The 15,281-nt window shown below is 43.7% G+C and overlaps 1 protein-coding gene across 1 annotated transcript in view; it reads left to right on the top strand.

Moving 5' to 3' along the window:
- Nucleotides 1-15,281, top strand: part of ADAMTS18 (ADAM metallopeptidase with thrombospondin type 1 motif 18) — a 336,350-nt gene that overhangs the window by 174,855 nt on the left and 146,214 nt on the right. The window contains exon 11 of the mRNA XM_085637512.1: nucleotides 4,713-4,808. Coding sequence (XP_085493638.1) covers nucleotides 4,713-4,808 — 96 coding nt within the window. The remainder of the gene's footprint in view (nucleotides 1-4,712; nucleotides 4,809-15,281) is intronic.

The following is a 15,281-nucleotide window of genomic DNA, read 5'->3' as shown; positions in this document are numbered from 1 at the left end:
TGCTTAATCCTGTGATTTTACTTGTGATGCCATTTAGAGGCGGTGATTGCAATGCATTACAACTGTTATCAGCTATGTAAAGTACCTCATTTAAAGTGATGCGCAAACATGTATTCTTGCTACTGCGTTAGGGGAGGAACAACCAAGACTATCAGCTACTAAGCTGCAGAGGAGCATACTGTATGGTCAGTATAAAATGCTCAGTCAGAGTTATGTGTCTCCAGGGCAGGATTACCTATTTTTAATGCTTGTTGAGATGATGGGGTGAGTCGACACTGGGATAGTGCCAGTTGGTAGGGCCCTCGCTCCAGGTTGTGTCAACCCACTGCATTAGGGGGCAAGATGATGTGCATACATGGGAGTGCTGGTACTAGACCCCCCCCCCCTGCGGGAGGGGTGGAGTTGTTATGCAATGTCACAAAGTAATTCCAACAGCTTATGTATATTTGTAAATTGGTGCATAGTATTGAGTAGTGTATGTGTTTAATAAATGTACTCTTACTTTTATGAAGCAAAGTACAGACTGGACAATCAATTATTGAGTGTTATTTCTGCGTACTTGTAATGGTGATAACTAGCCTACACCACCTCCCTTGAGTAAGCCTTAGACTGCTCTGCAACGCTGCCCACTGAGAGTCAAGCGCTACAAAAGGGTGTTTGGTTTCCAGTGAAGGACAAATGTGACATGTTATTTGTGCAGGCCTCACAGATACTGCCTCGTTTTCCAACAATCATGCATTTTGCATTGGTATTTAAGGCATCAAAGTAGTCCCTTCCTTGCTTCTGCTTTTTGGCGTTCATCTCAACCAGAGAGCACCTGGCTGCTTCCCTTTGCCAAATCGTGCCTGGCTACCTGGAAACGGCTGCACGTTTCTCCCCATTCACAAAGCCTGGCGGTTTCTCTGCTGCTCTCCTGGGCTACTGGTCATTTAATTTTTTTCATGGTCATTGCTTTACTTTGCTTTGTAGTGAACTTAGGTTAAGAATCCCATAGACAGTTTGACTATTTAATGTTCAGGCTTTTGGTAAGAGGACTGCAATTGAAATAGATATTAGCAACAACTGTTGCTGATACCCGGGGGCCTTGTCATGATCCTATTTGTCACCCATTCTCAATTATCAACTAAGTTGCACAGCACGTGTTACTAATGGCCAATTCGATGCTACTGATTAAATCAGCGTTGGATGGATGAAATCATGAGATGTTCCTGCCACACCTGGAACATACGAACTGCAGAATGTAGATACCTCTCTGCAAGGTTTGCATACCTCATTTAGATGACCTTACTTGGATTTGCACTTGCCACCTAGAGGTTACAATACTGATCAGTGCAACTGGTGCATTAACCTGCTGCGCTCTCTTTCCTCAACCTGAAACCATAGGACAAAGGAGGGCCACAGCTTGATAGCTGTGTTACAGCTGGCAGAGGGCAGAGGCAGACAAGTGGTGGGCAACATACAGATGAGCACTTCACTTAGCAGATATTTTCATCTCCTAGGTGATGTAGCTAGGGTGGGAGCAGACAAAACTGTCCAACCAAAAGAAATATCTGTAACGCAGTGAAAAAGAAGAGAAAAGGGAGTAGCTATAAAGAGTTGCATGTATGACTGCAAAATTCGCCTTAAATTGTGTCCTCTATTCTTAGACATGGCTTTAGATAAGTAAATGAAAAAGTGTATAAGGACCTCTGGTGGACAAAAGAAACATGGCTGAGGTGGTTTGGTGAGGGTCTCTTACTTTGTTAAAAGAGTGAAAAATAAAGATAACAATCAATTCTATTCAAACTGCCACTAAAACTAAATTAATCACAAGATTTTATTGTAAAAAAAAAACATTGATTATTTTGGACGTGTGTTTGTCAGTTTGAGGTCATGCTGAGTATTTCCTTTAGCAAGTGGTGGCAAAAATAAACGTTATTGATTATACCTGTGGACCAGTCATTTCTGATTTCAAAATGTATTCTCCTCACTAGCAGCCGGGCTGTGTGTGCCACTGAAGTCTTGCCACCATATTTTCCATATCAGGGCTGTATTGTAACATAACAATGCTTCCTAAGTTGAATATCTATGTTTTTAAGCAGCCACAGCTTGTGCAGGTAAGGGCGGTAGGGCGGTGAGGCAGGGTGACGGAAAATGTATTATTGATCACGTTTCCCTCGTGGTCGTCTGTAGAATCCCCCCAACCCGGCCCAATGACTCCACTGCCATTACCTGCATGGGCTGAGACTGTTTATAAGGTTTATACATGTGAGTGTATGCAGTGCCCTGGTATCTATTTTCAACTTTGAGACAACCTTGTTCTAGTCACACAAAGTATGTCATCTTTTCTTAATCCTTACCTTCACTGGACATTGGTGATACATCTCCACTCTTTAGTTTTTATTCAAGTACACTTTTACTCATACCAAATAGAGTCTTCCTGTTGGTTTCAAAAGGCACAGTCACTAGGGTTCTCGACTGAACAATATGGGTACTGTGCTATATCTTCTTTCAGTATCTGCACCTACATATCACACAACCGAGGACCGTGAGGGCTTGCTCCTATGAATTCTGAGACCTGCTGAGGTTTGACATCGCTTATTTAAGGCAAACTGTTGCGTAGGTGGTGATCTCACTGCCAGAAAGGTTCCTCAAATATATTTACTTGGACACCATGATCTCCTGCTCAAGAGACTGCAATGTATTCTTCATGTTGAAGACCCATAATGTGCCAGCAACCCCTACAAAGGGACACAGAGAACGTCAAATATCAATGAACAATGCACAACATAATACTATTAATCCCAGACTGCCATAAATATCATATGCAGAACTCTTAAATTGCTGACTAGACACTTAAACAATTGACAATATTATCCATTTTGCTCTTGGAGCACATACATGTACTCTCGCGTTTTCAGTGGATGATGTGTATACAATATGTACATAATGTACTTAATGTTCAATTAACACAATTGCTACTAAGAATGGGGGAAGGTATACGAGTGATTTAATTTTCTTATCTTCTGGTCTAGGAAAGCACTGTTGAGAATAAGAGCAAGATGTGATTTTTGAAAGGCTTCAGTGGTGCAACTATTTATTTTGCTAGGTGACAGTGCAGATGATATCAAAGGAATTTCCTCTGGATCTTCTTTATTGATTTTCTATTAAGCAAGGGATGAGCATATATGTGTTTAAGCCATTGTTTTAAAAACAAAAAAAATATTTTATTGGTGCTAGCAGAGCGAGGGGAAACTGTAAAATTAATTCATGAGATAACTGTATTGGAACTGCTTGACACTGATGTTAGTGTTTTACAAAGCTATAACTCAGTGATCAGCATAGTCATGAACGAGTGCTTGGAGCTTTTCACAATCTGCATTATATATATACACAAATCAAGTTTTTTTTAAACATTTTATTTACCGCAGCATCATTTTATCACCGCTCGAGTACAAGATGTGACCCTAAGATCCCCCCATATATTATTTTAAATTAGGAGGGCCTGACCTTCGGGTGGCCTTTTTGAAGTATGAATACTGCAAAATTTCAAGTGCCCACCAGCTAATCAGCTTACCCGATGACTTAATGTTATCTTGCTTTGGACCACATCTACTTTTCCTCATGGTGGTTACTCCGTTCATCCTGCAGCTCGGCCGCTGCTTCGTGACCTCAATGTAAGGGGAAACATCCATTACAACGCAGGCATTACAAGGCAATGCCTTTACAACGCAGCCAATACAAAAACAAGCTCCATTGCAACACATGGTACATGCATTGTAATGGCTTACATTGTAATAGCATGCGTTGTAATGGAAGTTGCATTGTAAAAACGTGTTGTAAAAGATTGTGTTGTCATGTCATACATCCCAATGTAAAAAGGATGCACCAAAGGCTTGAGGCAATCATCTAGCTGTTTAGTATGCCCAGTGTTTCTCTGATGTCATGGCAGTGGGCTGCTGCACCAAAGGCTTGGGGCACTCATCTAGCTGTTTGGCATGCCCAGTGTTTCTCTGATATCATGGCAGCGGGCTGCTGCACCAAAGGCTTGGGGCACTCATCTAGCTGTTCAGCGTGCCCAGTGTTTCTCTGATATCATGGCAGCGGGCTGCTGCACCAAAGGCTTGGGGCACTCATCTAGCTGTTCAGCGTGCCCAGTGTTTCTCTGATGTCATGGCAGCGGTCTGCTGCACCAAAGGTTTGGGGCACTCATCTAGCTGTTTAGCATGCCCAGTGTTTCTCTGATGTCATGGCAGTGGGCTGCTGCACCAAAGGCTTGGGGCACTCATCTAGCTGTTTAGCGTGCCCAGTGTTTCTCTGATATCATGGCAGCGGTGTGCTGCACCAAAGGCTTTGGGCACTCATCTAGCTGTTCAGCATGCCCAGTGTTTCCCTGCCATCACTGTAATGAGCTGTTGATGAAAAGCTTTGTCAAAACCAGCGGCTCTGGCATGTGACTGAAAGCGAAATGTAGACATATTGGCGCTGCCAATGCTTCTTATAGTGTGTTTGTGTACTTCTGGTGTCACTCGTTCATGCAGCACTGACCAACGACATAAAACAAAATAAGCCCATCACAGATGCATACACAGATGCATACAGATGTGTACTCTTTTAATATACATCACTGCTGGTTTTCTAGTCATGTTCTGAATAAATCTGTAAAATATAGTAAAAAAAGTGAATAGATACAAACCGTCATTGTGAGTTCAAACATCATATTTATTTTTCAGGACATATGCAAATCGCTCTGGTGCCATAGAGTCGGCCACAGATGTGAGACAAAGTTCATGCCTGCTGCAGAAGGTACAGTGTGTGGTCTGAACATGGTGAGTTAGCAAATGCCAGTTTGAAGCTGAACAATGTTCTGTAGACAAATATGTACTTTACAATTCTTATTGTTTATCCTCAAATCTTATATTTTATGCAATCTACTTAAGACTTGGGAAGCGACAGAATCATATTTGGACCAATATTCATACCCTATGTAAGATTACAGTTTGGCATACCAGAAATCGAAAATGAATTAGCCAATTTTCATAAAGTTCATCAACCTCAGTCTAGGAGGCGCTAAATAGAGATCACATGACTTCTAAAAAAACAATAGTGATGCCGTAATTACACTTTTAGGAACCCCTTTGTTGCTCATTCAGCCTGTAAGTACTTGTTTTACAAATGTGTCTTAAGCAGACGCTTCCCTTGATATATTTTAAAATACTTCTTAATTCTATTATGTTACATTTAATTAGTGACCACCTACAAGGATGATTTATTTTTAAACCTTCATCTGAGAACCCGTTTAAAAAAATAACTCTATACAACAATTGCCTATCTTTTTTTTTTTTTTAAGAGCCGAGACATTGGGTATCAGAGCGCTTTACATGAGCACCAGTTTCGTTACAAATGGACACTTTCATTTTTGCAGAATATTGCAAAGAGCGGATACTATATGATTTGCCTCACCTACTTCAATCTAATTGGGGCATCATTGGACTGTGGATTTTGACAGCAAATGGCTGTAGAATGGCACATAATTACACCTTAATTGTGCCATGTATTACATACATTATTACAGTTTTCAGTATTGCACACTCTGCAAACCAAATCACATCTAACCACTCAGAAACGGATTCACAGCGAATCTGAAAGTTCCATTTAGGTATGAGAAATTGCCATTTCCAGCCTACCTAGAGAGATTTACACATACATACGCACAGAGTTGGAGTACATTACTGGGGATAATTTGCACCAGTGTCTGTAAGATAATACCCCCTCTCCGTGGTGTGATTCACAGAGGGACTGCTAACACAGAAAGTTGCCTTACTGGGTCACTCCATTGTTTGGGGCAAATGCAATACTTTCTTGGAACACTCAAATAATTCCAGGAGCAACCTTCAAATCTGTGACATTCGTAGATGTCCAGAAGTGGGAGAAGGAAGCATTTCTGTATTATAGCATTTCGGCATTATACACGGATTATTTTCACGCGCATTGCCACTGAGTTACTGAATAACGCGTTCTTTGTTTCTCTAAAGGAGAAAAACATAATTTCCTCTACGAAGAACCCGGAACCCTACTGATTACGGGGTATTCCCTCCCCTCTTCCCACCCCCCTTTAAAGGGGCTATCTACTGTCTATTTTCAGGTTCAAAAATACCTGCCGAAAGTTTGTGATTATTAAGAGACTTACACATTGTTGGCATTCCCCCCCCTCATGCATGCATTTTCACCCTGAGATGCTCGCCCCACTGACCCTGTGAGTAAATCGAATTAGAGGGACAAATCCACCTTTCCTAATTCCTTGAATCAGGAATGTGATCAGCTCTAAAAATGCTGCTCTTTGCACACCTGAGGTATATTTAGGTGTGCAAATAGCTCTGTAAATTGGACCCTTTGAACTTAGCAGGCAGCGTTAAGGTAGCGACATACCTACTCGATCACACTTGAGTCTTGCTTTTGGAAGTCATGTGAAACGGCAAACATTTTCCATTTTTTTTAAACCCATCTGTCACACATCTCACATCCTACTGCAAGAGAGTTTAGGGCATTAAAATTCTCGTCTCCGTGGTGCCTGGACACACAAACAGATTTGAATTCTGCATTCTTTTCTCATCACTCGCTGCTTCTCCTTGAGTGATGATTTATTGCTTGACAGATGTGCACAGCAGGTAGCCAAAGAATCCCACGCGATGGGGTAGTCAGTGAATGCGGAAGTCGTGTTCTCCACACAACTGACAGTTTCAATTTGTGGACAATGTGAGCCAAGTCCACTAACAGTCTCATCAGCAATCTCAAAACTCAAAGTCAAGAGACCCCCTATTGTACCCCAAAATCAGTCAGTTTCTGCATGACAACGTACAATGGGGATGGATCAGTTCCATGTCCTCTGGTGCATGAACAGTTGGCTTCAGCTGAATGGAGAGTTCCATCACTTCAGTGAATATTAGGATCATTTTTTAGGACACGCACTGAACGCTGAACGATTTCTTTGTCAGATCTGACCCCAGATGTGTGACTGCTATTATATGGGCCCACTGGTTTATTCGTTAGCCTCTTTGAAATCACCGGTATCTAAAATATGATGCAAAACTAGTATTTCAGTTTCACTCCACGTGCTAGTTAACATATTGACTAATCACGAGTGTTCTGATAGACGTTCCTTATGTAATGAAATCTCATGGTTTATTCTCAATATTTTCATATTGGTTTCTTTATTGGTTCTTCTAGTGATAGTATCACTTCCTGGTGCTCTTTGCATGCTCTAATTCAATAGGAGCCCTGCTTTGGGTATTATGAGAGCTCTTATTCTGGGATATGTTTCACATGTGAAGGTGCATTTGAAGGAAAATGGACAATAAACAGCATTGAAAATTGGCTCCAAGGTAAACATGTAGTGGCAAAGACTGCTTGCCTTTTCGCTTTATCAATGCTTCTTTTGGGCTTTCATCATTTTTTTAAAAACTTTACTGATGGTGATCCACTAGGCTCATATCAATTTATATAAAAAAATTTACTAAAGGTTTTTTGCTCTAAAAAATCAGATTACCATAACAGTCCCTGGCACTCATGGGAACAGTTTTGCATGTGAATGTGCTCCTTGTGAAAGAGCAGAATGCTGTCGCTCACAGTGAAGTTAGCCAGTGGATGATCCTTTGCCCCATGCAGTATGGTGTAAGGATTGAGACAAAAATGTGAATGACTGGTCTTATATGCCGGGCACAGAGTTAGATCGAGGTACACTTTTTGTAAAGGGTGCACAGCAGTGAAACCTCTTTTCCTACCTGCATTCATAATTTTTATATGTGGGGTCTCTAGTTGGCAGTGGCTTACAAGCTGTCCAAGTAGGGACTTACACTCTAGTCAAGGGTAAGTGTGGTACACACTAAGTTTACCTGTGCTCACCCTCTAGTAGCTTTGTTCAGAGCAGTCTGGCTAAACCAAGAAGGCAATGTGTAAAGTATTTGTGTATACACACACACACACACACACAGTAATGCAGTGAAAACACCACACCAGTTTAGAAAAATAGCCACTATTTATCTGAATAAAACAAGACCAAAACAACAAAAATCCAACATGCACAAATTCAGATACACATTTTTCAATGGTAAATGCAGTTATAGTGTGTAGAAACATAATATCTACAGCTGGAGCTCTATACCGACGTGATTGATGAAGTTGACTCTAAAAGTTAAGGGCCGACCGCGATGGAGCGTGGGCCGGCTACGGAGTTGTACAGACCCCGGGTACAGTACCTTGGAAACAATGACAAAACAAAGATGTTGCGAGATGTCGGGGAGGTGAGGCTAGTGCAGCATCGGTTACTAACTGCTAGTGCAGGTCGCTGGCACCTCGGCACTCAGGACAGTGCATTGGACAACGGAGGTGAGGCGTCACTGAAGTAAGTGAGGCATCTGTTTCTGGAGGCGGTGCAGAGTAGTTGAGCCGTTTACACCCATTGACGTTTTAAGGCATAGGAGAGGAGATGCAGGGTTGGTACCGAGGCGTTGGTTCTGCTGGCGGTGCAGGGTCGATGAAGCTTCGAGGGTCAAGCCAAGAGGCGCCGACCTCTCTGTGTCGATGTCACACCACTGGACCACAGGTGCTGCTGCGTAGTCGGGTGTCATGGGCTTTGGTGACACGGTGCTTGAGACTCAGGCTGCGGCAGATCTTTGGAGGCACTGCGGTGGCGTCAGGGCCTTTGTTGCAAGTCATGGTCATTGCATTGAAGGGGTTCCACAGATCCGGTGCAGGCAGCGGCACAGTGTCAAAGAGTGGCGCTGATTCCGATGTCACACTCAAAGTTGAGGTTGTAGTTTCTTCTTGTTTAGCAGAGCAAACTCGCTTCCAAGGGCTCCAGGAACTGGATTTGACACCACTTGGCAGAGTAGGGATCTCAGCATAGGGAACCCAGGTTCTGCAGGTAAAGTCTTTGATGGCCCTGAGACTTCAAACAAGAGGCAAGCTCAACTCAAGCCCTTGGATAAACTTTGGAAGCAGGATGCAGAGAACACAGACCAGCCCTCTCACTCCCATGCAGGAAGCAGCAGACAGAAGGCCAATACAGCAGAGCAAGCAGTAAAGTGGCAGTCCCTCATGGCAGCACAACAGCTCTTCTTTCAGGCAGAATGTTCTCAGTCCAGAAGTGTTCTGAGTATATGGTGTCAGCGATCCAGTACTTATACCCATTTTAGCCTTTGAAGTAGGGAAAGTTCAAAGAAATGAATTTGTAGTGCACCAGACCCTGCCCTTCCTGCCCCTGGCTCCAGACACATTACAGGGTTGTATGCATTTGAAAACCCTGAGAAAAATTCTACCTTTCATTCCACCAGATTTGCAGAAAACTGTCATCATTGCCTTAGTCTTATCACAACTGGATTACTGTAATGCTTTATAATGCTTTATAATGCCCTAAATATGGGCATTACGCTAGACACCCTTAAAAAACTACAGAGATGGCAGAATGCACTTGCATGGACCATTAAAAACATCAGGAAATTTGACTTTGTCTCAAAAGTCCTTGAGGAACTGCATTGGCTCCCAATTAAAAAGAGAGTACCTTTTAAAAGTGCTGTACACAGTGCACAGATACATCCATCTCACTGGCCCGGCTTATTTAAAAAACAAATTCTCTTGGTATTCCCTCTGACGATGCCTTGTATCTGTATCATTAAAAAAATCAGCGTACCCAGAAATTACGTTGGCTTATAGGGAGGAAGAAGCGTTGTCCATTCCACCTGCAAGCTCTGAAATCAGCTTTCCTGGCACATGAGGAGCCAGCGAATCTGATTACTTTCAGGAAGCTCCTTAAAACATGGCTCTTCTCTCTTCCCTTGTAATCATAGATATTGTCTTCACTTGCAGCATTTCTTAATTTCAGACTGTAGCGCCAAGACACCCTCTGGCATTTGTCGCGCTGTACAAATAATACATGTCAAATATATATAGTCAGCTCCTCCCAACACCCTAGCTCAGGAAGATCCATCAGCCTCGGGATGGGCCATCAGGATATGTGGGGTACACCTCAGGTCCCTTAGTGTGTGACTGTTTAGAGTGAATTCACAAAGCCCAACTGTCATCTTATCCAGACTTGTATTCTAGGGACAGGCAGAGGCACAGAATGGTTAAGTAAGAAAATGCCAATATACTAAAAGTGGCATTTTGGGTCCTGCAATTGTAAAACCAATTTAAATAAAAAATGTGTTTTTAAATTGTGAGTCCAGAGACACCAAACTTAATATTACATTCGGCTCCCAATTGTATGATACACTTGTAAAATGTTACAAGGCAGATCCAATGCTTACCTATGGGAGAGATAGGCCTTGCTTTAGTGAAAAACGAATTTAGCAGTTTTTCAGTACCATGACACGTAAAACTTAAAAAAAAACATGTCTTACCTTTTAAATACACTGCACCCTGCCCATGGGACTTCCTAGGTCCTACCTTAAGGGTGCCTTACATGTAATAAAAGGGAAGGTTTGGGTCTGGGAAGTAGGGCAACTTGCCAAGTCGACATGGTAGTTTAAAACTGCACACACAGGCTCTGCAGTGGCTGGCCTGAAGGGCTACTCACGTGGGTGGCACAATTAGTGCTGCAGGCCCACTAGTAGCATTTGATTTACAGGCCCTGGGCACACACAGTGCACTGTACTACGGACGTATTAGCAAATCAAATCTGCCAAATTTAGGAGAGTAGGATCTGCCTCTTATGTTGCCCCCACTTTTTTTCTGATGTTTACATTGGTTTCTGGCTATAGTCTGGCTGGGACCCTGCTAATCAGGGCCCCAGCCTCTCTGTTCTCTCTAAACAACATGGAGTGCATATTAGGTGCACTAATGATTGGATTCTGTGGTGCCTTATGAGTCCCTAGTATATGATACCTTAGGTACCAAGGGCATAGGTACGTCACAGGCCTACCAGGGGCTGAAGCATGTATTATGCCACCCCTGGGAAGTAGACTCAATCTGACACCACATGCCTGCTACTGCAGCCTGGGTGAGGTGGTGCTAGCACTCCTCACTGAGATATAGGTTCACTATATCTCTCCTGAACACACATCTAAACTTATCAGTCACCCCTAAGGCAGGCCCTTTCAATCCTGAGGGCAGGGTGCTTGGATTCCATGTGAGGGAGTGCCTCTGCCTAAGCAGGGCCCCTCTGCAGCTCTCAGAGTCCATTCTCTGGGGCTGTTTGTGAATGCGGTCAAACCATATACTCTTAAGGGCATTATAACCTCGCGGTAAATGCTAACTTTGGAATGGCTGCATCAAAACATGTTGTGTTTGGTGTCAAACGCTTTGAATCATACCCCCACACCAGTAACTAGTGTGGGAGTATGATCCCACCCTTCTAGAGGGATAGACATGTACCTACTGTGGAAACGTGGTAGAATCCTGAAGAGCCCTGCCATCACAAAATGGATGCCACCAGTCACAGACACTGGGCTGCCCTCCTGCTGATGACTGAAACTCGCAGTGGAGTAAGCCCAACAATAGGTATCCTGTCACAGGAAGGTGTGAGCACCTCCTAGGCAGGGTTTGGTGTATTGGGGCTGGGTTGGTGCACTCCTAGAGTGCTTTGAAGTCCTGCACTAGGGCAGCAGTAGGCTCCTCTGTGCATACACCAGTTCAAACCGGCTCAGGGGCTACCTTCCCCTGCTCTGGCGTGAAACTGGACAAAGGGAAGTGGGTGTAGCCACCCACTCCCTTGACCCTCCCATAGGTGGGGTCATAGAGCTAGTCCCTCCCTTCCTTCCAGTATAAGTTAGGGGACGCTTGCCATTGCAAACTAGATACCCCTGGACGAGGCTCTGAAGACGAATCCCGGACCTTTGGCGTTCCACTACCTCTAGAAGATGGAAGAATCTCCCTTGGAGTCAAGGAGTGACTCCCCTGTTTGGCAGGCACCAAAAAATACAAACTACGGTCGCAAACTCCACCGCTCCCGCCGGAGCCCGAAGTCTCTGCAGCCCAGGAAGAGGATTTCCTGACTTCTCCAAGGCCATCGTAAGTCCTCAGCGACACTGAGGCAAGTGGACCCCACGAGTGATGAGGAAATGCAATCCCTGGGTACCGTGCACTATTTTCAAGTGCAACCCCTTCACGACATTCTACGAACCTGTGCATTGGGCCACGTGTGGTCCAAGCCTCTAGCAGGGATCCCTCCAAAGATCAGAGGCCTACCCCGTCCCGAGTGACCGTGGGCCCCTGTTGAGTGGATCCTCCTGAGGCATCTTTGCGATCCCTTGTCGGTTGGCTTGTGGGTCCCCTAAAGACTTTTCTACAGTTCCAAAGGGCTCCCATGGTTGCTCCAGGCCTGCCCTGACTTACCCTTGCTGGGTGAGTCCCTCAGACCTTGCTGGTCTGCACCACTGACTTTTTGTCCTTTCCACAAGACTTGCTGTTACCAAGGCTTGTTGGCTCCAATCTGGTCACCGACACCACAGTAAGCTGCAAACTTCATGGGACACGCTGAGTCCAGCTCCTGGTTGCCATCGACACCTCCTGGACCTCGTGGCTGAAGAGTCAAGACACCCGTGAATCGCCTGAAATCACCCGACGACTGTGGGCATCCATCTTCCTTGCCCCGGGTCACTGCCAAGTGACTTTGAACACTGTCCCCTCTGCCTTCAGGTCTTCCTTCTTCTGAATCCAGGCTTGGATTCCACCGGACACTTCTTCTGTCTTCACAAGCAGCAAGTCTTCATTGGCTCCCATTGAAAACGACGCCGCGACCCGACACCAAAAGACACCTATGCACCCGGCTTCCCTGGGTGAGGTAACTGCAGCAATACAGTGCTCCTGTGGGTGTTGGCTCTAGAACTACTTACCCTGTAAGTGACTTGCTTGTAGATTCTCCCGAAGTATCCGTAAACTCTTAATTTCCAATCGCGACTTGCTCCATTGAAGTCAATAGGGATTCGCGGCTGTGTTAACACACTGCATGCGTCCCCCGTGGGTCCTTTACTTACCTGCCTTGGGTGGTTTTGTGAGGCCCCAATGCTTCTGATGGCCCTAGGCCTTGTCCCTTTGCAAGTCGTTATCTCTAAGTCTCTTTTTTAGGATATGGTCTGGTACGCCCCTAGGGCCCCAGGCATATTTGTGCTTAATTTATTGTGAAACGTTGATTTGTGCATATGTTCCTGCCTTCTAATCTCATAAAGAGATTAGCAGAGAGTTGTTTAGTAATAAATACATATATATATATGATATATATATACCTGTGTGGTGTCCTTTCATTTGGTAATTCAAGAGATTATATGGTAAAACAAGCTGCTTTACATTCCTCTAAAGACTTAGCCTGAAGGCTGCTCTCCACAGCTACCACTAGGATAGCTTTATTTAAAGGTTGTCTTAAACCTACTACCATAAGAGTCAAATTGTACTGGTGCAAGGTGTCCACTTTAACTAGTGAACAGCATATACCAGGCCAACTTCTCACACCAATCATGGAGAAACCAAATGCCATTACATTTTAGATACAGAGCACATGCACTTTTGCACCGGCCAGCAGTGGTAATGTGCTCAGAGTCCTAAAACCAACAAAAAGAAGGTCAGAAAAATAGGCAGAGGAAGGCAGAAAGTTGGGGGATAACCCTGAAAAAAGGGCCAGGTCCAACAATAATTAATACAAATTCAAACTCAGTGCAATTAATGCACTCCACAATTTTAAACGTGAACTTTGCATATGAAAGTGAACCAAGTTAAAATTCTATCCATTTTACCAGATGGACACATTAAAATGCATCTGGCATGTTTTGCTTCCCACTATGATTTCTTCAGTGTTGTGACTGGCAATCTAGTTGGTGGCTGTGTTGATAGAGAGCAACATCTTTATGGGCCTAGGTGCATGGGTTTCTCTGGCTACCGACAGTTTTTCCCGGAGGCACGTCTGTTAGATGGGCCTTACAATTGCTGTACAATGTGCCCTTTTTCTCAGGTGCAAGTAAGTCAGATATTGTGGTCAAGGTCTCCAGGATCTGGCACATATTGCACCTACCTGCTGTTAAATTGAACTATGCATGGTTGACCAATAAACATTGCGCGTTATTGTTTGTGACCCAGGTGAATTTATTCAGTTTTTAGGAGAAGATCAATTGTTCTCTGTAACTTTAACACATTAGTAACATAGCTCCCCTATATTAAAAAAAACACTGATGTCCCCCATTTTCCTAAACAAATGTTGCCATTATTTGAACTTGGCCATACTCTATAATACAGATTCCTTCAGTAGGTACCCCAAATCACTCAACAGCTTTAAATCACTTCAGAAATCCCATGTTCTTATCTTTCTTCATTCAGGCAAACAACTCACTGTAAACTACACATCTGAGCCTTTCACAATCAGCTTATGGTACATGTCATTGTAAAGTACCACACTGCATGTATACTTTGGTTTATACAAAACACTTGGAAAGAGAGATTACTATATGTAATCATGATGCTCTTTTCATGAGGAATAATTTGAACTGGTAGGACAAAAATGAATGCAGATTTAAGGTGAGTATCTCTCACGCCCAAATTCGAATGGAGTTTTGCTTGTCATCCCAGCACTGGATTATGAAAGCAAGATTTGTTGCCAACTGCTTAAAAACTAAAATGGCTCATGACTTCACACTAAAGAGTTGCATATGGTCTCTGTTAAATAATCCTAGTACCTCCTGGAGTCAATTCTTAATATTCTGTTTGGACGCACTAGAAGCTCAAGATATATGGGCAAGTTTGCTGCCCATAGGGGTGGTTGCAAAAGTCCTGACCAAACAAGCGAAGATTTTGTCAGCGGTACATGATGCAGTAGCCGTGAAAAATCTCTCCCATGGTAGCTGGGCATCAAAACTCTATGACCTTAAAACCCTACCACACTATCTGTCATCCCTCATAAAGCCACCAGTGAAACATCACCTAATAAGATTATGTTTTGGCCTAATCCCCCTGATGGCGTATAAGTACAGCCGGAGGTACAAGGCAGATACGCTCTCTCAGTGCCGTCTTTGCAGCAATGGGGAAGAAAATTAAATTCACGTCTTGTACATCTGCAGAACCTTATTCCCCTTGTGAACCTTTTGGTTGCGTCCAATCTGGCGGATCCTCAATGTGCGGACATGTCAATAAGCCCTAGAGGAGTGTATGAAGGGTGAATCAGATCAGATGACCGCCCGTTTTGTAAAATACATGTCTGAGATTAATTCTATTTTATCAGTAGACGACCGTCATGAATTTCTGCCGTGCTAGCTATGATCCCTTTTTTAACTTGAACTCTTTTTTAAAAGAGAACGGAAAGTGCTTTTAAGTTTTCTTTTGTA

Source organism: Triturus cristatus, chromosome 12, assembly GCF_964204655.1.
Source record: "Triturus cristatus chromosome 12, aTriCri1.1, whole genome shotgun sequence".
Lineage (NCBI taxonomy): Eukaryota > Metazoa > Chordata > Amphibia > Caudata > Salamandridae > Triturus > Triturus cristatus.
Note: the sequence above shows the minus strand (reverse complement) of the source record. Positions and strands in the feature narration are given on the sequence as shown.